This window comes from Silurus aristotelis (genome assembly GCF_946808225.1).
Source record: "Silurus aristotelis genome assembly, chromosome: 26".
Classification (NCBI taxonomy): domain Eukaryota; kingdom Metazoa; phylum Chordata; class Actinopteri; order Siluriformes; family Siluridae; genus Silurus; species Silurus aristotelis.
The window spans coordinates 6,127,650-6,152,478 of record NC_139599.1 but is presented as its reverse complement, the minus strand read 5'-3'; the positions used below and the strand labels follow the sequence as shown (position 1 = coordinate 6,152,478).

General features: G+C 39.7%; 2 protein-coding genes across 8 annotated transcripts in view; both read left to right on the top strand.

Moving 5' to 3' along the window:
• Nucleotides 1–731: 731 nt before the first annotated feature.
• ggnbp2 (gametogenetin binding protein 2) lies at nucleotides 732–19,628 on the top strand. Of its 7 annotated transcripts, none has more exons than XM_083531600.1 (14): nucleotides 732–917; nucleotides 3,112–3,228; nucleotides 4,121–4,201; nucleotides 4,399–4,652; nucleotides 6,239–6,337; nucleotides 6,885–6,998; nucleotides 12,699–12,908; nucleotides 13,927–14,101; nucleotides 14,476–14,667; nucleotides 14,779–14,926; nucleotides 16,403–16,528; nucleotides 16,848–17,002; nucleotides 17,237–17,512; nucleotides 18,836–19,628. In XM_083531600.1, the coding sequence occupies exons 2-14, from the start codon at nucleotides 3,139–3,141 to the stop codon at nucleotides 19,001–19,003; spliced, it is 2,088 nt and encodes a 695-aa protein (XP_083387726.1). In that variant the 5' UTR covers nucleotides 732–917; nucleotides 3,112–3,138; the 3' UTR covers nucleotides 19,004–19,628. The 7 variants fall into 7 exon arrangements, with proteins under 7 accessions (XP_083387726.1, XP_083387722.1, XP_083387724.1 ...); XM_083531596.1 differs by having other exon boundaries at nucleotides 769–917; nucleotides 18,833–19,628; XM_083531598.1 differs by having other exon boundaries at nucleotides 792–921; nucleotides 18,833–19,628.
• Nucleotides 19,629–21,466: 1,838 nt separating this feature from the next.
• Nucleotides 21,467–24,829, top strand: part of dhrs11a (dehydrogenase/reductase 11a) — a 34,200-nt gene continuing 30,837 nt past the window's right edge. Inside the window, exon 1 of the mRNA XM_083531639.1 lies at nucleotides 21,467–21,958. Within this exon, the coding sequence (XP_083387765.1) occupies nucleotides 21,827–21,958 (132 nt within the window). The 5' untranslated portion in view covers nucleotides 21,467–21,826. The remainder of the gene's footprint in view (nucleotides 21,959–24,829) is intronic.

Sequence of the window (24,829 nt, the reverse complement as noted above, 5' to 3'; positions counted from 1 at the left end):
CTATCTATCTATCTATCTATCTATCTATCCATCCATCCATCCATCCATCCATCCATCCATCCATCCATCCATCCATCCATCCCTCCCAAAGAGCATAAAAGAAAATGGGAAGAAAAAAACACAAACAATGGAACACTTATTGATCGATAAAAATAAAGAGAAGATGATCATCTTCAAAGACTGTATGCAATGATAATAATATTCTATCTATCGTACAGCATATTGGAAAAGAGGAAGAGAAAAAATAAAAACAATGCAAACCTCAGTGATCAACAAAAAGAGAACACTAAAGTATATGAGACTGTATACAATGACAATGATGTTCTAGCTATCGAAGAGCATACAGTGAAAAGAGGAAAAGAAAAATAAAAACAAAGCAAACCTCAGTGATCATGAAAAAGAGATCTTTGAAGTCTTCAAAGAGACTGTATGCAAGGCAATACTGATCTATCTATCTATCTATCTATCTATCTATCTATCTATCTATCTATCTATCTATCTATCTATCTATCTATCTATTAAAGAGCATATAAAAAAAGGGAAGAGTAAAACACAAGCAATGGAACCCTCAGTGATCAATAATCATAAAGGGAAGATGAAAGTCTTTACTGACTGTATGCAATGACAGTTCTATCTATCTATCTATCTATCTATCTATCTATCTATCTATCTATCTATCTATCTATCTATCTATCTATCTATTAAAGTACATACAGTAAAATAGGAAGAGAAGTGTTGATCAGTTATGAGTGTTAGTTCTGCAGGAGTGAAAGACAGTTAGTCCTGTCTCTTTATGAGACAGAGACCTTTATGACGTCACATCAGGGGTAAGGGTCACTAGAAGATTCGGTTGCCACATACCCCAGTGTGTCGCACTTGGCAGTGTTTTGGGTGTCAAACGGCGGCTTGTGATATCGGTAAGTCTGCACAGTGAGTGAATTTGAGGCTGGAGCTGATCAAGGCCGGTAGTGATTGTAGTGAAATGATAATAAAATTAGGACGGATCAGCTGATAATGCTCACTTCCTGCGGGGAAGACTTGTCAAAACCGCTCCGGTGCGGATCCTCCGGCTGAAGGTGGGAAAGTACTGAGCGAAAACGCGACAAAACCTACCGACTGGCAATGTTGAATTTTATTTTTCAACTGCATATTTAAGTAATTATAGCTATTTGTGTGCTTTATTTAAATAATTCATTAATGTTTATGCGGTCACTTAGCCAGGTTTAGCTCGCTAAGATGGCACCATTAGCCTAGCTTATTAGCATGCTCTATTAACTAACATTAGGTTTGCCAGCTAGCTGATGCTAGCCCGGGAACAGACTCCGTAACGACGCAATCTGTCATCTTCTCCTCTAAATGCGAGTTACGTTTTAAAATTTATATTTATTTCTTTTAATTCCGTCACAATCCTGGTCTGGTCCTAACAAACAATTTTGCAAAAATGACGAGCTTTCTTGTTGTGCAAGCTAGTCAGCATCTCGAATCTGATCTACAGCTAGCTTATTAGCATGTTCTTAGCATACGTGCTAACTGGTTGTTAGTGTAACCTAGCTATTGTTATAATGATATACGAATAATATTCTACCTATCATTTTGCAAAAGAAAGAAAAAAATAAACGATAGAGTTTATGGCGTGTTGGGGCACCGAGTCTGCTTGAAAAATTAGGGTAGCTAGCTAGGAGGGTTAGCCAGACGCGGAGTTAGCAGGTTAAATAAACTGAATAATTTGGTTTTCGGATTCGGTTTTAAATTGAAAACGAATTGTTTGGACTTCGAATTTTTCACTTGGTTGTGTTCATGTAGGAGGAGGTTTCATTGTAAAAAAAAAATCGCATTGAGGTGATTGAGGGCGTCTCCAGCTGGTTGCTAGGTCTTTAGCATGCCCTCTGTGTTCATTGCAAAAAAGATTTTAACACGGGGTTTCTCAGACATTTTGCAAACTTTGGACTAGAAAACCCTCTCAAGACATTGATACTGAACATAAGATTTATTAGAAATATGATTTAAACATGAAATGATGGCTATTCGATCGATCATGGAGCTTTTAGTTCCTAAACTTTACACCACCATGTCCAGCTCAATAATAGGGCTTTGGATTAAAACCCAATCAGTTCATAATTCGTTGTAGATATTTTATTTTTATTTTTTAATGGCATGGACCCGCTATAAGATGTGCTTAGGGATCAAGATATATTGCAATACCAAGCAAATTGCTTGACTTGATTTATTGCATAAATCGATTGTAAAATAATTGTTTGCATGACGAATGTTTATTATCTGGAAAAATCCATGCACACGATCACAAGTCTTCTGTACTGGTCAGTGTGCGGTTCGAAGTATCATACCGTTTAGTTTCCTAGTTAGTTTTGGGGGAGTTGTGTTGTGATTTTTCGTTCAATTTTGTTTGATGTAGCACCTTGGTCTTGGAGGAACATTTCGTTACACCGTGTACTGGACTGTATATGGTTTGTTTCCTAGGACAGCGATGGCTGTGTGACTTCGTCCTCTTAAATAGAAGGTTCTGCTTGGATTGGTTTGTTTGAAGCATCCCATCACATTTAGAAGAAATCTTTGGTTATAGTAAATATGCTGGAAAGAACACCAAGGAAACTCGGTTTGGGACATTTGAAGTTTTTCGGCACACTTCACAAAGCAATTGATTACCTTCGGGTTGTGTTAGTCCAAGTGGTTCTTGAGTCATGTTAGGTGAAAAGAATTAGGCGAAATTCCAAACAACTAACAAAATTGCATCGAGATGTTTTGTGTATATCAGTTATTCAAGGGTTTAGTTAGGTAAAAAGGGGGGTAATGTAGCTTGAGATAAGGCTTTGACAACTCTCTACAACACAATCATAGCACAACACTTACACTGAGTCGAGTCCAAATAGGCTTGTGCTGATTGCCATGATGTCATACTGTTATTTCTTGTAACATGTGGATGGGAATTTTGCTGTGTTTACATTGGCCACCATATCAGCCAATCACTGTCAGAATTCAGTACACTTATTGAAACTAACAGGATTGACCTTGCTTGGGGAAAAATCAGATTCCTTTGTAAAACACTCCTCTCAATAAAATAAAAATGCACCTTTTATTCTGGTTTGTCCACAGGCAGCACTCCGACAGCAACTAGAATAGATGGCGCGCCTGGTAGCTGTTTGCAGGGATGAAGAGGATTACCGGTTCCTCGCAAGGCAAATTCCTCTCTATATTGATGACTCCCTGACGGTAAGATGCTTCTTTCTGTTCCCGAATTAAACCCCTACAATTTCATTCAGATGCACTTGAATGTCATGAATGAATTGGTTGGATGCACAAAACATGAACAGCTAATCTGATGCAGCAACAGGCAGACTCTTACATTTGAGTACTGTTACACTTTATCTATCTCTCTCTTTATCTCTCTTTATCTATCTTTCTATCTCTCTATCTATTAATACATCCAACCAGGTGCAACATTTTCCTGCCCTTCAGTTTAAAGTGGATTTTATTTGATCAGACTGTAATTCTGAATACCTGATTCTGACCGGCCAGGTCATACCCTTTGCGTGTGAAACATATCCTGATCAGATTTTAGCCTCTTACACTTTTATTCAAATCCTTGTCCAGTTAGTCGAGCTGGAATCCGACTGCTGTATCATGCAGGACATGTAAAACAGGTCTTTGTGCTCGGCTACAAGCTCATCGTGTTCCTTGCATCAAGCTATTTTATGCAAAAGAGTTGCACATTTTATAAACAAATTTTTAACCTCTCTAAAGGTGCTACTTTTAATAATCATTGGACACTTTCAAACAGGGTTTTTTTTATTTTATTATTATTTTTAAGTAAAATGTTGTTGTTTTTTTCCAGACTGTGCTTTGGAGAGAAGTATGCATTTTCACATGTATACAATGTACTTAAAGTTTCCTGTGCACAAGCTCAGTCAGGATATAATCCTGAAAGTAAGAACGCATTAAAGAACGAGCGTGACGAGGTTTTGTTTCTGTTTCTTGGAGCACTTTTCCAGTGTAGCGTCAAACAGCTCCAGAGTGCAATACTGCAACATATAGTTGAAAATAACTGTATGCACAAGATGTATGACTTGTGTTTATAATGATATTATTTATTACTTCTCTCCAGATGGTGATGGAGTTTCCTCACACTGTGTTGCACTTTGACAGTCATCAGACCAGCAGTTCACAAATTAAGGCATTTATTGAGGTAAGGCGATTGCGTAAGAATATCACTAAGCCTGGCAGTGCCATGCGATAATGATAGTGTGATCTTATAGTAACCCAATAGGTTTTGCTTTAAGCATTGTTTTTTATTAGATGTTTGGTGCTTTTGTTATTCTTTCTAAAGGAAAAAAAAACAGTATGTGAAAGCCAATGATTGTATCATATCTCTCTGTCTTGCAGCGTCACGGCATGCTTAAGCAGCAGGACCTGTGCATGGCCCTGATGGTGATGTCACGTGAAGTGTTTAGCGCTCTCTCCCAGCTGGTGCCCTGCGTGGGCTGCAGACGCAGCGTCGAGCGCCTCTTCGCTCAGCTCACAGACTCTGGCTACTTTGCCCTGGAGCCGCTGACTGTGGGCTCAGCTGGCGTTCTGTCAGTCGCCAGGGCCTGTCTCGCAGACCCCCGCAAACTCTACACACTATTCTACGTCCACGGGTAGGACAGAGAGATCACCAATACACACATGCTAATACACACATTCAAAACGTAGCAATTACCCATGGTTATACTCCTTTTTAATTTAGTAACGATGAAATGTTTTTCTTTATATGTTGTCAAATATATGCGAGAAAATTCAGTTTCTATTATCACTTGTAGAATCTATGAAACGGTAGACTTTTCCCCTCTTTCCTGAATTAATAATTATAAAAAAAAAAATCTTGTGATTATTATCTAGACCATGAACCACTAAACCATCTGAACCCTCTGTCCTAAAGACATGAGTCATGACAGAACAGATCCAGTGCGACTGTCCCAAAGTTACAGTTTACACAAAAGCATTTCTTTGAACTATACCCTTTTTACATGATTACAGGATTATACAGTTTTTGCTCACCATGCTGATGTTTCACTTTCATCCGTGACACCAGTGTGTTTACTTTTCATGTGCTTGTGCATCACTGTGGAACTTTAATCCCACACAATCTCCGTTTTCTATCGTTTCTATCCGCCATTTCAGAAGCGGATTTGTCCTCTTGCTGTCACGCCAACCTGTAGCTTAAGCATTTTAACTAAACGATAATGGCGTTTGTTGACAACGAATACCATTATCGATTTTATTGATTAGTTGTTGCAGCCCAAATTTCTACTCTGCACATTCATCAAGCACATGCACACAGCGCACTTATATTGCGGGGCTACACTGCATTCCTCCATAACAAAACGGATCATTTCTTGAATCATGCACATAAAATAATGCAAAAACATCTTGCTGAGTATTTGTGTAAATTACATAAATATCACATAAATCTGTTTAAATCTTCTTTCTGCTGTGTGTAAGCTATTGTGCAACAAAATTATACTAACTATTAAATGTCATGACGGTGTCATTGTTTAAAATCTCTAAGTTTGCATGCGTGTCAGCTTATGACCAAACAAAATGTTTATATTTATGTTTGTATATGATTGGGCTGAAACCATTTCTCGAGTAATTCGAATACAAAAATTCATTGAGGCAAACAATTTGCCTAGATCCATTGTTTTTCATTTAACTATACATGGAGCACTGTGTTTCCCCACGGACCATGATTACTGACGCAACCTTCGCTAAACTCTGCAGTGCTCTTTACAGGTAAACACTATGGAAGGCTATTTCCTACACATGGAAAAAAAAATATTTTTTTTTTCTCGAAATTCCGACTTTTTTCCTCTCACATTAAAAAAATTAAATTTTTCTAAAAAGGAAACAAATTATTTATTTGAAGACTTGTCATCTTTTCTCTTTTGTATTTAGTATTGCTCTTTAATAAAGTTATTTATCTGATTAATCGATGGAGTAATTCGTAGAATGCTCGATTACTAAAATAATCAATAGCTGCGCAATATGATTTCCCAAAATGTCCAATTAATTCCCATCAATTCCTGATAAGTTTTCAGCTTCGAATATTTCAAAAATTCCAGAAAATGTCTGCCCGTTTGCAACCTTAGTATAACATAACACACGTTTTGTGTGTAATAAATGTTCAGTTCTGTTCAGTGTTTTGTGGTTTTCTAGCGTTATTGATCATTTTTTTCTGTTGTAGGTCAAAGTTGAATGACGTCATTGATTCCATTCCCAAAAGCAAAAAGAACAAGCGCTGTCAGTTGCATTCTTTAGACACACACAAGCCCAAACCTTTGGGGTAAGTTTTTATTCTTTTCAGGATTTCTCGATTACTTTGGTTTCGAATGTGTAGAAGAGTGAGCTTGCTGTCTTGACTACTTTTATATAGTTCTAGCTGACGCTTCTCTATGCCCTGTCCCCTGACATGCTCATGACGCTGCAGTGAAGACTGCAGAGAGAGTTAGTGTTTTTGGAAAAAAAAAAAACCCGCAATGCGCAGTCTTAATGGGGGGTCATGTATTGAATTGTTCCATTTTGACTTCTTTGGGGCTCCTGCAGATAGGCAGTGCAGCTCCTACGTCCGGCAGCATTGGTGTTACTAAGCAACAAGAATACAGTGTATGGAAAAGCACCATGTTGTGTTTCTGTCAGGTGTATGACCTTGCATAAAAACATTCTATCTTGGTGTCAGGTCATAGGTTATGCCATGTATGATCTTTAGGAAGTGTTTTTAGTTTAAGCCGATTTACGTTTCTTCAGTAGAAACAGGACCCACGTGGTCATTGGCTGTTTGACAGTCATAGAGACAGTGTGTGTGTTTTGTGACCGTGGTGATTGTGTTGCAGAGGGAGCTGGATGGATGTATGGGAGCTGATGTCTCAGGAGTGTCGGGACGAGGTGGTTCTGATCGACAGCGCTTGTTTACTGGAGACGCTGGAGACGTACTTGCGTAAACACAGGTAATTCCGCTGTATATAAACACCGTTCTGCTTGGAATGTCACTGTGAAGATTGTTTTGGTGATTGTCGGCTCTCAGAGACATCTTTGTGGCATGAACGCATGATTTATGAATAATGTTTTTTAGATGTTGAATATTTCACACCCAATGATGATTTTTACTTCAATTGCAGCTGCGCATGATATCGTTTGTTAATCATTGCGGAATTTTTTAATGTGTAACAGAAATCAACACACTTTCATTCTGTTTAAGTGTCCTTGAATTCAGTCCTAAGAAGTCCTTGAACGAGTTTTATGGACACGTATGTAGAAATTGTGTTGGATCTAAAAAGATCAATTTAGTTTCTTGTTTTTAGGAAATGATAAACCTTCTGTACTTGTCTGATTTGTGTGCAGCCAGAAGATTGTTTGGAACACCTGTGGCATATCGCTCTATCTAAGTCAAGTTTTCAAGTCAAGTCAAGTTTATTTGTATAGCGCTTTTCACAACAGACATTGTCTCAAAGCAGCTTTACAGAAAACAACAGTGAAGGTGAATGGTGTGCGTTTGTCCCTGATGAGCAGCCGTGGCGACAGTGGCAAGGAAAAACTCCCTTAGATGATATGAGGAAGAAACCTTGAGAGGAACCAGACTCAAAGGGGAACCCATCCTCATATGGGTGACATCAAAAGTTTGGTCATAAATCTTTCAACAATACAGAACAATTTGTGATCATCATAGATCCAGCATCAGCTTCTCCATGCCAGGGCCTTTAAACACTCGGCATCTACTTCTCCATGATCATCCATAGGTCCATAATCTTCACGAGGTGGGACGTGACTGGAGCTGGCCAAACCTCAGGAAGCCTCGGGATGGGGAGAGAAAGAGAAGCAGTGGAGAGGAATTAGCGTAGCTGCTGTTCATGATATTAACAGCACAAGTTGATAATGTGCATGTGATCAGATGTTCTGGAGCACAAGGTTGTGATGTGATGTGCGTGATGTGTGTTATGTGTAGGCTTTGCTAAAAAGATATGTTTTTAATCTACACTTAAACTGGGAGAGTGTATCTGAACCCCGAACACTGTCAGGAAGACTATTCCAGAGTTTAGGAGCTAAATGTGAAAATGCTCTACCGCCTTTAGTGGACTTTGCTATTCTAGGAACTACTAGAAGCCCAGAGTTTTGAGATCTCAGGGAGCGTGACGGATTGTAGCGTGTTAAGAGACTGGATAGATACATGGGAGCCAAACCATTTAGTGCTTTATAAGTGAGTAGCAGTAGTTTGTAGTCTATTCGAAACTTAATAGGAAGCCAATGTAGGGACGATAAGATTGGGGTTATATGATCGTATTTTCTTGACCTAGTAAGAACTCTTGCTGCGGCATTCTGAACTAACTGAAGCTTGTTTATTAATGATGCAGGACATCCACCTAGTAATGCATTACAGTAGTCTATTCTAGAGGTCATAAACGCATGGACGAGCTTCTCTGCATCAGATATAGATAACATATTTCTTAGCTTAGAAATATTTCTAAGGTGAAAGAAGGCTGTTTTTGTAACTTGATTGATGTGATTTTTAAAAGATAAGTTGCTGTCTAAAATAACTCCCAGGTCTTTTACCGTTGAACTAGTAGTTACAGAACAACCGTCTAAATGCAGGCTGAGATGCTGGAGCTTCTGTGTACTATTTTTTGGGCCGATGAGCAAAATCTCCGTTTTATCAGGATTTAATAGCAGAAAGTTATGGGTCATCCAATCTCTTATTTCTTCAACACACTCAGTTATGCGAGCTAATTGAGCTGTATCGCCTGGTTTGGATGAAATATATAGCTGGGTATCATCAGCATAACAATGGAAGCTAATTCCATGCCTTCTAATAATATTTCCTAATGGAAGCATGTATATTGTAAAAAGCAGGGGTCCCAGAACTGACCCTTGTGGCACGCCATAATTTACTAGCATTATCCTGGATAGCTCTCCATTTAAATCTACGAAATGGTAACGATTGGACAGGTAGGATTTAAACCAGCTTAATGCCTGTCCCTGAATACCGATGTAATTCTGTAAGCGATCGAGGAGAAGATCATGATCTATAGTGTCGAACGCAGCACTAAGATCTAGTAAAACTAATAGGGATATGTAGCCTTGGTCTGAAGCTAAAAGCAGGTCATTAGTGATTTTAACTAGAGCAGTTTCTGTGCTATGATGGGGCCTAAAACCTGACTGAAACTCTTCAAAGATATTGTTCTCCTGCAAATGGTTACATAACTGGGCAGCGACAATCTTTTCTAAAATCTTAGACATAAATGGGAGATTTGAAATTGGTCTGTAATTCGATAGCGTGTTTGGATCCAGATTAGGTTTTTTAATGAGGGGCTTAATAACTGCTAACTTGAGAGATTTAGGGACATGACCTAACGATAGTGAGGAGTTAATAATATTGAGAAGAGGCTCACCAGCTGTATATAACACTTCCTTCAGTAGTTTAGTGGGAATTGGATCTAACTGACATGTTGTTGATTTAGCTTTCATAATAGCATCATACAGCTCTTCCTGTCCTATACATGTAAAACAGTGTAGTTGTGGGGTTGTAAGTACGATTGTGTCGGGAGATGCTGTCAGAGGTTGAACTGCCACAATTGTTTTTCGAATGTTATCTATTTTTTCAGTGAAGAAATTCATAAAGTCTTCACTACTAAACTGTGATGGAACACATTTTTCAGATCCCTGATTTGTTGTTAATTTAGCGACTGTACTGAAAAGGAACCTGGGATTGTTTTTGTTATTTTCTATGAGTTTGCTCAGGTGTTTAGCTCTAGCAGCTTTTAGCGCCTGTCTGTAGCTAAGCATACTGTCTTTATACGCAATTCTAAATACCTCCAATTTAGTTTTCCTCCATTTTCTCTCCAGATTACGTGTTGTTCTCTTTAGGGCATGCGTATGACTATTATACCAAGGTGCAGGTGCTTGTTCTCGAACCTTTTTTAACCGGATGGGGGCAACAGTGTCTAAAGTGCTAGTGAGGATAAGGTCTATGTTGTTCGCCATCTCATCAAGATGATCAGCATTTATGGGTTTAATGTGAAACTGAGATAAATCAGGCAGGTTATTTATGAATCTGTCCTTAGTGGTTGGAATAATAGTCCTACCAAGTCGATACCGTGGTGAAACACGGTTAATCTGCTCTACCGGTAGTGTGTACAGTAGGAGATAATGGTCTGTGATGTCATCATTCTGAGGTAAAATATTTATATCAGTGACGTCTGCTCCGTGGGATATTATTAAGTCTAGTGTGTGGTTAAAACGGTGGGTTGGTCTGGTGACGTTTTGTTTAACTCCAAAAGAGTTTAGTAAATCGACAAATGATAATCCTAGGGCATCGTTTTCATCATCTACATGAATATTAAAATCTCCTACAAGCAGCACTTTATCAAAGCTGATCAGGAGGTCTGAGAGAAAACAAGCAAACTCATGAAGAAAATCAGCGTAGGGTCCTGGGGGTCTGTACACGGTGACCAGAGCGAGTTTTCTGTGCATGTCTGAAAGTGCAATTTTCAGAACGAGCACTTCAAATGATTTAAAGCTGAATCCTAATCTCTGACTAACATTAAGAGAAGCACTATAAATGGTTCCTACACCCCCCCCACGACCAGTCTGACGGGGCTCATGCTTATAAACATATCCTGACGGTGTCGACTCGTTTAGACCCATATAATCACCTGGTTTAATCCAGGTCTCAGTGAGACAGAGTGCATCGAGATTATTCTGTGTGATCATCTCATTTACAATCAGTGCTTTGGGTGCAAGTGATCTAATGTTTAAAAGACCGAACTTTAGAACTTTGTTGTGTTTGTTTATCTGGCATTTTTCAGTTTTAACTGCAATAAGATTATTTCTGGATCTTGTGTATGTAATTCTTGGTTTTACTACACGAGGAATAGATACGGTTTCTACAAACTGAGCTGTGTGTGAACTTGTAACTATTTGGTCTGTAGTATGCGTGTTCTTATAGTTGAAGATTTCTTGATGTCTTACCAGTCAGATGGTGTGTAGTATCCTAGAGATGTTATCTGATAGCACTGCTGCTCCAACTCTGCTGGGGTGCAGGCCATCAGGGCGGAAGAACCTAGGACGCTCCCAGAAACAGTTCCAGTTATTAACAAAGAGAAGTTTATGTTCTCGACACCATGACTGTAACCATTCATTTAGAGCTAAAAGTCTACTAAACTTCTCAGCCCCTCGCTGGTAAGTGGGAAGAGGTCCTGACACAATGATCCTCGTTGTGGGTGATGTGCTGCGTACCGTCTCCACCAGGATCCTGAAGTCCCTCTTTAAGATCTCCGTTTGCCGCAGCCTGGTGTCGTTTGATCCGGCATGGAGAACAACCGCTCCGAAGTTCTCGTTCAGGATCGCGGGTACCTGCGCAGCGACATCCAGAACACGAGCACCAGGAAAACAGCGAGTGTGCACCTTACCTTTAGCTCGGGTAGCGCGGACATGCCGGACGATGGAATCTCCGAGAATAACAGTGTCGCGTTCCGTCTCGCGGAGGGGGACGAAGCGGTTCTCGGTCGAGATCTCGAAGGCCGGTGGTGGAGGTGGAGACGTCCTCGATCGGGGCTTGGCTTGTCTCTTCCGCCGCGGCCGCATCCAGGGTCCATGTTGCACCGGTGCCGGAGTTGTAGGTGCGCTGGGCCTGGGCATAGAAGCACGCGGAGTTGATGTGCTGGGAGCGTTAGGTTCAACCTGGGAGTTTACCTGGGATGAGTGCGCGTCCGCCCGGGATGTTTCCAGCGCCGCTTTCCGCTCTCGCAGCCGGTCATGCTTTACATGCAGCTCGCGAATCTGTTTCTCCAATGCCTCCATCTCCAACGCCACCGTTTGCAACTCGAACGAGTCCTCACCTGTGCTCGAATGCAGACAAACAACCGGCATAGTGCTTATAATCACGAACAGATTTATTATACAGAGATGTGAGTGAGAGAAAATAAATATAAACAACACTAGTTATAGTCGAGTTAACTAACTACAGGCACAAGTCAGGAAGACAAAAACAATTAAGGATTATTAAAAGAGGAAAAACGGATGGATAGATAGCAAAGTTTGTTTGAAAGACGCCGAGAGATACAAACACGTAACTCGCGGCAAACAAGTCAAACACAGGAAGCTACGTCACAGGAAGCTACGTCACAGGAAGCCACATCTATCTAAAACCATCATCTCTGTTTAAACGTTTCGACCTTCAGTCCAGAAAATAAATCCCTCCAACAGGGTGTATGAGCTACAACAGTTAGTGTCTGAATGACCCTGCAAGCGCGCATTTGAATATATTAAGGCATTTCAGAATGTTTTGTCCTGCTTTGTGTTAAACAGCAAGCTTTTCTCCCCCTCTCCACTGTGGGGGAAAAACATTGTTGGACAAGGCGTACTGTGCGGTCAAGGAGAAAGAACTGCTGCTTGTTGCTAACATACAATTTATGAACCAGTACCAATCGGCGGCATTGTGCTCGATTTGCTCTCGGATCACAAACATGCCACAGTCGCAATTGGCAGTTTCGCAGTGCAAGAAAACGTGCTTTGTTTAAAAACACTCATATAGCCTGTTTAAGTGTCTTGAATCTTGACGTGTGATTTTTTGCAAATGTTATTGGTTCGGGTTTTGTGTGTGCACTCTTCATTGTATCGATTAAATATTAATTTTTGCCTCAATTTGTTGCCAGGTTTTGCACAGACTGTAAAAACAAGGTGCTGAGGGCCTACAACATCCTTGTGGGTGAGCTGGACTGCAGTAAAGAGAAGGGCTACTCCGCCACCCTCTACGAAGGCCTGCGCTGCTGCCCACACGAGCGCCACATCCACGTCTGTTGCGAGACAGATTTTATAGCTCACCTGCTGGGCCGAGCTGAGCCAGAGTTCGCTGGGGGATATGAGTGAGTGATTTAAGTGTCAAGTCAAGTGTAATTTTGTTTATGGGTTGGCAGTATTACAGTGTGCAAAGGTTATTGAACAAGATCCCAATAGAAAGTCTTCCACTGTGGTATAATTTAAAGTGTGGACATTTAATGTGTTTGCACTAAAATGATTGTTATGGAGTATTTACAGTCTGGGCAGTGTGCATAGCTATTGCTTTGTCATCAACCCAAAAAAAGGGCATGCAAAAATGTATAGGCACCAAATGTGACTGAACCTTAATTTTTTATAATTTTTTTTATTATGCACTTCTTTTCAGCAGTGTTAATCAGTCAGATACCATACAGTAATACAGAGCAGCTAAATCCAACCAGTCAACAAAGAGGCAAAGAGCCAGTTAGGCCAACAAAAGTGTATTCTAATCCAAGTAGTGTTACAGGTTTTATTGGTATTTACTAGTGGTGCAAAGGTTCGAATCACGTTACGGTTTTTGATTCACGGCTCGGATAATTTTTCGGATCAGCAAAATAAGGGGGAGGAGTCATATAATCGGTTTTCCATTTATTACAAAAAAAAGATACAGCAAAGGAAATGCTTCCATGCATACGATTTGATTGATGCGGGAGGCTTTTCAAGTTGTTCTTCCCCTCTGCTTACCATCGTTATTGATTGATAAACCCCGTTCACCTGAACACATGACTGCTCCGTATAGTAACAAAATGATTCAAAAAGCAAATATCAGCAGGAAGAAATTGATTGAATGTCGTTACATTTTATTTTGCAAGTAAAAAAAAAAAAAAAAAAATTGTTCGGATCAACTGTGATCCGCTGCATTACCGTAAAATAAAAAACCTCTTTTTTTCTTTATTGTCCCTTCTATTATAACCCTGCAGGATTTTTATTTCCCCCCCCCCCCTTTACTGTATATGGGGCTGTGGTTTCGAGGTTGATTGTTCCAGGCTATCACACAGTTCAAGGCTGAACATTGTAACATAGCGATGGAACCTGCATGGCTTCAAGTGTTCTGATTATGTGCAGGCGCAGAGAGAGGCACGCTAAGACCATCGACATTGCACAGGAGGAAGTCTTGACGTGTCTGGGGATCCACCTCTACGAGCGGCTACACCGAATCTGGCAAAAGCTGCGGGCTGAGGAGCAGACGTGGCAGATACTTTACTACCTCTGTATCGACGCGCTACGCAAAAGCTTTGAGGTATTAATAAAACGGATTCCTGATTTCCTTTTAGATACTGCTGCGTCCCGCTCCGGTGGCACCGACATGGAAGTGTGTGATTGGGCTCGACAGGCCTGCATGACTTTAATGAGCAATGAAGGTGTATGACACCGAAAGTAATTAGTGCTTCTCACAATCACAGACTATTAACATTTTCTTAGCAGTTCCATTAGTGCACTTGTACTCGAGGCATGAACCAGAACCATGCCTGTGTCACTGCTGTGCTGAAAATGGTTGTCATATTGTATTGCTGTTGACCAAACAGAAACACAATTTATAGAATAAAATCTGCGTTGTTACTGCAACATAACGTCCCTTGGAAGCTGAACACTCGTTCTAATTCCCATTAATAGATGGCAGTAGAAAAGGTGCAGGGAATCAGCCGGTTGGAACAACTCTGCGAGGAGCTATCTGAGGAGGAACGCGCAAAAGAACTTAAGCAGGAAAAGAAGAGGCAGAAACGCAAGAACCGACGCAAAAACAAGTGTGGCTTTGACATGTCTGAGCAAGAGACCAAGGGCTACAAAGAAGAGAGCTTGGAGGAGGTAAGAAGCAAACTTTCTCTTCTGGTGCAACTTCTCTTTCTTATTTCTTTAATTTTTACTTGGCAGCATGTAGAGACTCGCTCTTTAGAGCTTTCTGCTTCCCTTCTCCAGGGTTTAGACGATACGGTGAACACTGGCTGCAAGTCCTGTGGCAACAGGGAGGAGTCTGAAGGCGGTGTGGAGTCTATCGTCTCTATTGAGAGCGCCCCCTGCAGCTGTCCTGCCACCACTATTTTGGGTTCGCCCAAAAGCAAAAACGGTACAATGTTTTGTACTATTCGTGGTTAAACACTTAAAGATTTAGTTTGGTTTGTTACTTGGTAGGAGTTCGCATTTAGAGTTTGTAAATAAACACTATTTTGCAAACAGTGTAACACAACACAGCTGAACAAATGAAGACATGGATTGTATGAAAAATTAGTTTTATTACCAGGTTATGCAGGTTCAGCTAGATGTCAAAGACTTTTTTTCCAGCTCACAAACTCGATTACAGCTCGTCAGTGAGCTCCTTATATTTGGAAATGAACTTAAAAAAAATTCCTTAAATAAAGCCAATAACCAGTGAACTTGCACTGTTACCTGCAGTCTAAAAAGGGTATCTTTTTCAGTCACACTGAAACAATAAACTAAGGGTTGAAGGTGTGTCTGACTTTATACCCAGCATTGGGTATGTTGTTTTTTTCCCCCACTAATCAGTAATGCATTTAGTTTGATACATTGTATACATATGATATTTGATATATTGCAATTATATTTTACACAAATTCCTATTTTTTTGTATCTGTTTGCCTATGGTTTAAAAATACATGCAACCAGACTCTTGCCAGATGTTGTCTTTGATCAATAATCATTCTAAAGTAGCTGTACAGGGTTTCCGCAGAGTCGAAAAAAGCCGTAAATTCAAATCTTTTTGTCCTTTGTCCTGTTCTGGGTCTTAATTTTTACAGTCCATGTTAACGCTACCTCGAATGTTCATCGAAATGCTCCCACAGCACTTTGTTTTTGTGTAGTTTTTCTATCGCTAGTCCAAATATCATTCGCTGTATTAGCCTATAGATTAGACCAACATGCAACAGCCAATCGGCTTTCCGTCACTGGTGCGAATCTCTCTTGGTTTGTACCACAGACGTAAAACGGATTAGATTTTTCAGCTATGGGGAAGTGGAAGTTTAGGAAAACTTAAAATGTCATTTAGGGCTTGGTCGAGGCCAGTTGTTAACGTGTGTATGTCGGTGTTGTGATATAAGTCGTAAATTTCATCCTTCATGGTCTTAGTTTTACATTTGACTTTGTGAAACCTGCAGAAACCCTGATTTGGGTCACCTGACAGACATCACAGGAATTGTGTGTGTGTGTGGGTGAATTCTAACTGTGAAAATATAGTGCACTACATGGTTTTCAGAATGTATTATTTCACAATTTATTATTTACCAACTACCATGTATTTTACATTATTTATATAATGGATATGAATCCTTGGGCACTTCTGGAAAATAACCTCATGACTGCTTCCTTATACTCGTCGGTCAAACGTATGCCTGTTATGTTTAGAAACGAAAAAGTGTACTGTTGTGGAAATAATGGAGAGTTGATGACTCATAAAATTCACTTACCTGTGTGTGTGTGTGTGTGTGTGTGTGTGTGTGTGTGTGTGTGTGTGTGTGTGTGTGTGTGTGTGTGTGTGTGTGTGTGTGTGTGTGTGTGTGTGTGTGTGTGTGTGTGTGTGTGTGTGTAGGTTTGTTATCTCATAGTCATGGCAGCGACTGTGGCTATTCCTCCAGTATGGAAGGCAGCGAGACGGGTTCCAGGGAAGGCTCAGATGTGGCCTGCACCGAGGGAATGTGTAACCATGATGAAACGGGTACCAGTTTCTTTGTATTGTTGCTAGAGGGTTGAATAAACAATTTGCAGAATTATCCTGCTTTTATTAGGCTATGATCACAGAAAGTCAACTGTTTATTTTATTTGATATGTACCGCATGAAAAGTCCTCAAAGTATCATTTTGTATAAAAGATTTAATAATCTATGCACATGCTAAAGCACATGATCATAATGTCTCCCCAAACCCCTTAAAGTCTAAAGTGCTGGAGCAGTGCATGTTAAATGATGAGGCTAATTCAGTTTGTGTACCATAATTACATTTTATTAAATCATTTGGATGACCCTCTTCTCTCTGAAGCTGAGTACTCGTGCAGTCACCGCTGTTTGGAGGACAAAGAGGAGGACGGTGCGGACAGCTGTGTGGAGTGTTGGGCAAACTGTGAAGACCACGCCAAAGGCAAGAACAAGAAGAAAAAAAGGAAGAGCAGGGCATTTCTAAATGCGAACGAGCACGTGAGTTATAGTGGGCAAAGCTTAAACATTTTTCACAATACACTCTTCAGTCTAACACTATGCACATATGAGTGGGGGAAAAAAAAGAGAGAAGAATAATAACCGTTTCTAGTATTTATGAATTGAAATAATGCGGTATAGAGAACACTTGCCAGGTAAATAGACAAATAGCTTGGTTCCTAATAGAACACTGTCCATCATTTTAAGCTGTATGTTCTTTCCTTTCCTCTCCAGCACGGACCCCAGACAGACGTATGTCCATCAGACAGCAGCCGGAGAGGAGATCCGAATGTCTCGCCTAGCTCAGAAAACGCCCACGTTCCCTCTGCCTCATCCACACACAGCTGCCAGAGCACACAGACGCCTTGTGCGAAGCTGTGCTGTGGCCCGTACTACAATGCTGGCTTGCAGCTGCCTTGGGCCAAACAGCTAACGAATGGCATGAACCACCAGACTCCTTATACCTGTCCACAGGGGCCCTGTACCACCAAAAGTCTCATGGAGCTGCTGGTGAGTGGGCCGTGTTTTTTAAAATTCAGCACGTTAACAAAATGTAAATCTGTCAGTATCTGTATAAAACAGCGTCTGTCTCATGCGTCATAGCTCACTGATTTTAATCTTATTAGCATTTAGGAAAAGATGAAATTTGATTTGAGTGATTTCCAGGTCTGGTTTAGTATGGAAAAACTGAGTATTGAAAAAATTTGTGTTCCTAGGAATTCCCTATTTGGTTTTTTTAAATATAAAAAAAAAAATTACTAAAACAAGGGCCACATCAACAATAATCCGGGCACATATGACGCGTCCAAACTTTTAGTTTTTACTCGTTTCCCAAATGTGGCTCATCCACACCGATACAATCCAGTCCCTCTGCTGCAGCTTTGAGCAAAACACAATTTGAGTCATTCCCAACTGCTGTTTGTTTTCTTTCTGGCTCTTTGAAACACAGAGGCAAAGACAAAAAAAAAAAAAAAAAAAAAAATGAGAACTGCATTCTCAAACTGATCCACTTTGGTGAGCGATTTCAAAAAGCTACCTTTTTATTGACTCCGTGTGAATGGAAGGCAAAAACGGCGAGTAAATTTTCTTTTCAAACAAAAAGATTGGCTCTAGCCTGGATCTGCACAGCTGTGATTGGTTGTTACATTGCGAGGCGGCAGTTGCCATGGCGGTACACCACCTCCCAATGTGCAACTAAACATGAAAAACATCAGAGGGGAATGCGGAAGAGCTCGAACTGTGAATATATAAAGCAAGCAGCGTCTCCACCTGCCGCGATTGTAACTAACAGATACAAGTAGCTTTTTTTTTTTTTTCCCAATCATGTCTGAGTGGCAAAGACTCACTATTCTTACTATTAGACTTACTATTAGACAATCAGAGTTCTCGTTCTCACCGACAAGCTCCACTCTCGATTTGATGTGCAGAATCAGTCGAAAAACCGCTGACTATGTCCGACTACTGCAAATGCTGTTGAACTAACCGAGTAAAAAAAAACGTCGACCGTCCGCTTGGTGTGTCCCAGGAGGCTTAAATGTTTGCACACCTTTTACTTACATTTTGTGTCTCCCCATTACAAGTCCTTGTGGAAGCTTAGTTTAGTATTACAGTTAAGAGTCTCTTTCATGTTATAAGCTTCCAGCTGAATCAATTGTCAGAGATGCAACAGCCTCTGGCCAATAAGAATTCGGGTGTAAATTATGAATAATTTGGAATAGGTAAAGTATTTGTTCATGTAAATGAGTGACAAAGTGACACACTTTTTTTCTTTTCTTTCTCTCTCTCTCCATCTCTTTCTCTCTCTCACCCCATGAATATTATGTGGTCAAGCAGGACGAGGCAGAAATGTCATCAGACGAAGAAAACTGCCTGACACAAGATGAGATCCAGTCGTTCGTAGAGGAGAACAAGTCTTTCTACAGCACACGAGATCAGTACAGACAGCACCTGAAGGACCGATTCACCAAATACTGCCACTCCGGCGTGTGCAGTGTCAAATAAATAAACACCAAGGGGGCGCGCACGCACACACACACACACACACACGATTTTTACTGATTTGGGGGGGGATGCTCACAATTACCCCTGCTGCAGAAGGAGGGGGGAAAAAAAAGGGGGTAAAACCCAGAATGAATTCTTGAGCCATGTCTCATTAAAGTATAATTGTATTTGTTGGTAAAGGTTAAGTGGTCGCATTACTTTTTTCTGTCTCTTCATCTCTTTATATTTTCTTCTTGCTCTCTGCTCATTTTCCCCTCATCTCTCACATGCACTCAGGTGTAGTTTGTTAGCTGTTTTTTCTAGATTTATTGATTCTAGGAGCGGGGTACATAAGATCACGGTGAAAGCGACGAGATTGCGAGCCGTCACCGTAGCGATGCCGGTAGTCTTTCTAGTCTTATCGTTTATTAAACATGTCCCTTTATTTTTCCAGTTCATCTCACTACCTGGGACTCATCATTTTAGTGGCAAATCGTTGTACCAATAAATGTGTACAGAAATGAAATTATCTGAATATAAAGATTTTACAGAGAGATACACATCCATTTATAAGGAGGCTTGGGTGGAATGTTGAGCGCAATGTGCAAAATTGACATAATAAAGAATATTTATTAATATGCATTAAGATGAATGTGTGGCGTTTTCTGCTTTGAGTAATTACTCTTTAACTGGGGCAGCTTTTCTTTTTCTTTTTTTTTATATGGCTGCAGCTATCGATAATTTTTTTCGATAATTTTTAGATTAATAGGATAAAAAGTATTTCTTTATTAATGAGTACACTTATAATGAGCAAGTCATTTGTTTCCTTTTTAGAAAAATTTCTCACCATTTTTCATTCTGCAGCGTCTTCAGTGTTTACCTGTCCAGAGGGCTCCAGAATTTAGCTGGTGGTGCATCAGTAATAATGGTCCATGTAGAAACACAGCGAGTATTTTCCTCAATGCTTTTAGTCGGAGTTATTTAAGGAATAGTTTGAGCCCTAGTTTTATATTATTTTAATATTTTCCTTAACATTTCTGACCAAAGTTGTCCATCAGCACAGACCTAATTTTTGGCTTTTTATTGAAGTAGTATCTTGCATAGTAGATTATGAATTTCTACTTCAGCCAATTAAAAACAGGGCATTTTGTTTATAGAAAAATTAAAGACCAGTGGTGTGTCATACTTTGTATCTATTTATATATTGTGATTACAAATTTGTACTATATAAACTGGTTATAAATACTGATAGATTGGGTGTGCGTTAATATAAACCATGCAGCTGGTATAGTAAATTAATCTACAGTGTGTGTATATGTGTGTGTGTAAAATATATATATATATATATATATATATATATATATATATATACACACATGCACATACAGTACTCTGCAAATGTTTTAGGCATGGAAACCAGTGGGACCCGGGTATACTCATTTATTCTCTGGAAAATTCTGTCCAGAAGTGATCATGTAAGAATTGCAGCCAAAAATCCTCTTATCTCTGACATGGAAACAAGGCTAAGCGACTCAACTTGATCAAACAACTTGATGAAAACATAGGAACTGGGTGCAGAAATATGGCAGCAAGTGCTAAAAATATTTGGTTCTAGCAGGAGACAAGTTTGCCGGACTGGAGAGTGGGACAATAATGAGTGTCTGCAGGTAACAGTAATGCATGGTGGAGGTTTTGTGCCAATCTGGGGCTGCATTTCGTAATCTTCTGATCCACATTGTAACCACTGAGCCACCACTTTCCCCTCTTTGTACTTGATTACATTTACATTTTTGCCATTTTTCTAGAGCAAACTAACCTTTGTGCAATTTATCCACCCGAGCAGTTAAGGATTAAGGGCCCTGCTCAAGGGCCCAGCAATAGCATCTTGATGGAGCGAATTACTTGCTCCAAATTACACATTCAATTACAACACATCATACACCATTATGTCTAGAATTTTTGTAATAACAATAGTTTCCAATACATTTCACAATCTGTTTAATATTACTGCAGAACTGGGTATGTTTGAAGGCAGATACACAAATACCCAAAACCAGGTTTCTATTGGAAAACCATTATAAAACTTATTAGAATTATTATTATTACAAAAACGAGGGACTGAATCTCGAATGGGATTTTTAACAAAAAACATGCGGGTGTGATGCCCAGGCGTCCACATACTTTTGCCCAAAAAGTTTACATACAAACTGCAACCCATTTCTTTTTACAGAATCTTACCCAGCCTCTAGATGGCGCCCTGTAACCAATCACAGTGACAATCTTATTATTTTAATAATTATCTATCTACTCTTTAATGTCAGAATTTCACGAATGATATATTGTAGTAGCAGCTATTTATTTATTCTAAAAAAAAAAATATATATATATATATATATATATATATATATATATATATATATATATATATATATATATATATATATATATATATATATATATATATATTGCTTTTGCAGCATTTCCAGTTTTTCTAGATTGTCGAGTCGGGGGGGAAAAAAGGTGCGGGCGGTGACACCAACCCAAGTCTTGACTCTTTTTTTTTTTTTTTTTTGCCTTGATGTATAATATTTAATCCTGAGCACGGGGATTGGGGCGTTCTTATCAGCGCTTCTAAAAGAGATACGGAGTGTGAGGGTGAGAGAGACAGAGATCGAGGGAGATCAAGTGATAGAGACAGAGAGAGAGAGAGAGAGAGATCGCTACTCTTGTTTTTAGATCCACTAGGTTTACCGGGACACGCGCGATCTGCTTGGATAACGCGGCTGCACGAGACACTCTACCGGTGATCTGGAGAAATCCACCCCCGCGCGGCTCCGCTCTCCGATGGAGCGTTGGAAAGGCAGAGTGGCGCTCGTGACCGGTGCCTCGGTCGGGATCGGAGCGGCGGTCGCGCGCGCTCTCGTCCAGCACGGCATGAAGGTGGTCGGGTGCGCGCGCAGCGTCGATAAAATAGAGGTGACTGCGGCTTAATTTTTTTTTTCATTAAAAAATGTCATTTTGTAATAATTACTATCATTTATTAAATGCTTTGCCTACTTGGTCCTTTACTCTGCAGCCCCCCGCCCCAATTCACAGGCACGCGCCAATTCACTGATTTAAGCTCCTCCAGGGTTTGCAGTTTTTTTCAACTTCATTACCCTTCTTGATGTCACACTGCACCCTTCACATCCTCTGTTATAAAATCGACGAGTAATTATGTATTATTTGTTAAGAACAAGAACACCATTAGATCGTTTCTTTGTTAACCACGCCCACTTCACCATCAAATCAACCCATCCGGAAAAAAAAAGATAAGAAAATAAAAGAAAATCGTAAAAACGTGTAGTAGTCGTTTCCTGCTTCCTGTATAGTATACAACACTCAGGGTAAACTTGTGTGAAATACAGTGTAACAGGATAAACTGCAGTGCTCGCTTCTGATTGGTTAAAAGAGCTCGATTTCTGTACCAGTACTTCCGGCGTCATTGCAGTATGTGATCGTTTCTATAGTAAATGTTACCACAGAGATTTGAATGAAAGATGCTTGACATAAAGATTTACCAGTCAAAAGTTGAGACACACCTTCTCCCTCAATGTTTCTTCTTCATTTTTATATTATTTTTAACATTCTACATTGTACCCAAAACATTCAAATTATGAACGGATAATATTCAATTATGTAGTAAACAAAAAGTGTAACCCAGAATATGTTTTTTGAAGCCGTGTTTGAAAAACCGCACACTCTTAGCATGATATCAGTCAGCTTCATCGAGGAATGTTTTCCGGATTTTTCAGAGGTGTTGAGTGCTTGTTGGCTGCTTTTCCTTCGATCTAACTGGATTTAGATTGGGTAATTGTAGCCGTCAGGTCATCTGATGCAGGACTCCATCACTCTCCTTCTTGAAAAATGGATTCATTATCCAGTTGGAAAGCAAGGCAACATGGGATGGCACGGTGACTGCAAAATGCTGTGGTAGCCATGTTGGTTGAGTGTGGCTTAAATTTTAACTAAATCTAAAACATTTATGTTGTTTCATTGTGTGAAGGTTCTTCTTTATTAATGTTAATGTTGAAAATAATAAAAAAAAATAATGAAAAACCATTGAAGGAGAAGGTTTGTCCAAAAAAAAGTGTGTAATTATTTATGAGGTAAAGTTTTCTGTCAGGAGAATGCTTATTTAGTGTTTTTAACTCTGTTTTTGTAAATGTAACTTTTGTAAATGTAACTTTGTTACATTTATTCTAGGTTATTCACTACAGGACATTGTGGTTTTTCGGGAACATGACAAGCTATGTTTTTTTTTTCTTTAATATAGAGCGAGAGAGAGAATGAAAGAGAGGATAGTTTGGAAATGACAGTTTATAGCTCCTATTACATAGCTGATATTCTTCACACAACGTTAAACGTATATCAGTACATAGTATGACATGTCAATTCATTGAAAAAAAATTATTATTAAAATATTTCCATGGGATAGCAAAAAGTGAAACACTTCAGAGTATGTGCTTATTAAAAAAATCATTTTGTAGTCAGCATCATACCTCATCACACAGGTGACTTTCGCACTTGTCGGCTGAATCGGCCACCAGTTCATGTCCAAATCATTCAAGGTTTCTCTTTTAGAGCATTCTAAACCCACAAAAGGCATTCAGAAGTGGGCTTAAATGTGAACTTTAGTCCACTTTCTTGTTATCGAGCACTCCTTATTTGTGCCTCACCTTAATTTATCAATAGTCACAAAGACATGCTTTGTGCATTGTATAACCATAAGTCTTCCCTCATGGCCACTTCCTCACTTACCGTCTAATCTTACTGCTTTGTCAATCATTGACTGCTCCAGAATTGTGCATGGGACCTTCCCTTGATCTTTACACAAGTGATCATCATTGGAAATGTGAAATGTGAACAACAGGTGAGAATAGGAATAGAGAAAAAACACTGACACATGTCATCTGTGATGATCGCAAATGTTGAGCTATTTGAGTTGCTTAGTAGCTCCTAGTTTTATAACCATAATGATTGTATAAGACTGTAGAAAGAACATTACTTTTAATCACACACTTTAGTGCTCATGTTAGTTCTCATTCTCCAGTGTTCTGTATTGTTGAAAGATTTATGATCAAACTCTTGATGTCACCCAAATGAGGATGGGTTCCCCCTTTGAGTCTGCCTTTCTCAAGGTTTCTTCCGCAGAAGATCTAAGGGAGTTTTTCCTTGTCACAGTCTCCACGGCTGCTCATCAGGGATAAATGCAGACCATTCACCTTAACTGTTGATTTCTGTAAAGCTGCTTTGAGACAGTGTCTGTCATGAAAAGCGCTATAGAAATAAACTTGACTTGACAAGTGGTACTCAGTCTTCCTGCAGTGTCATAACCACAAATGACTGTAAAAGACTGTAGAAAGATCATTACTTATAATCTTACATTCCGGTGCCTATGTTAGTTCTCACTCTCTAGTGTTCTGTATTGTTTTGAGATTTATAATCACAGTCTTGATGTCGCTCAAATGATGATGGGTTCCCCTTTTGAGTCTGGTTCCTCTCAAGGTTTCTTCCTCATAACATCTAAGGAAGTTTTCCCTTGCCACAGTAGCCACGGCTGCTCATCAGGGATAAATGTTCACCTTAACTCTTAAATTCTTTAAAGCTGCTTTGAGACAATGTCTGTTGTGAAAAGCGCTATAGAAATAAACTTGACTTGACTCATACTATGGTTTGAAAACTATTGTCACCTCTTAGCATTTTCCCTGTAGTTTGATGAGGTCAGAAGCCATTAGTTCAACTGAGGATTGCAAATCCTGATCAATTGCAAGCTTAACTTGGTTAGAAGAGCGGATGATGCTATAA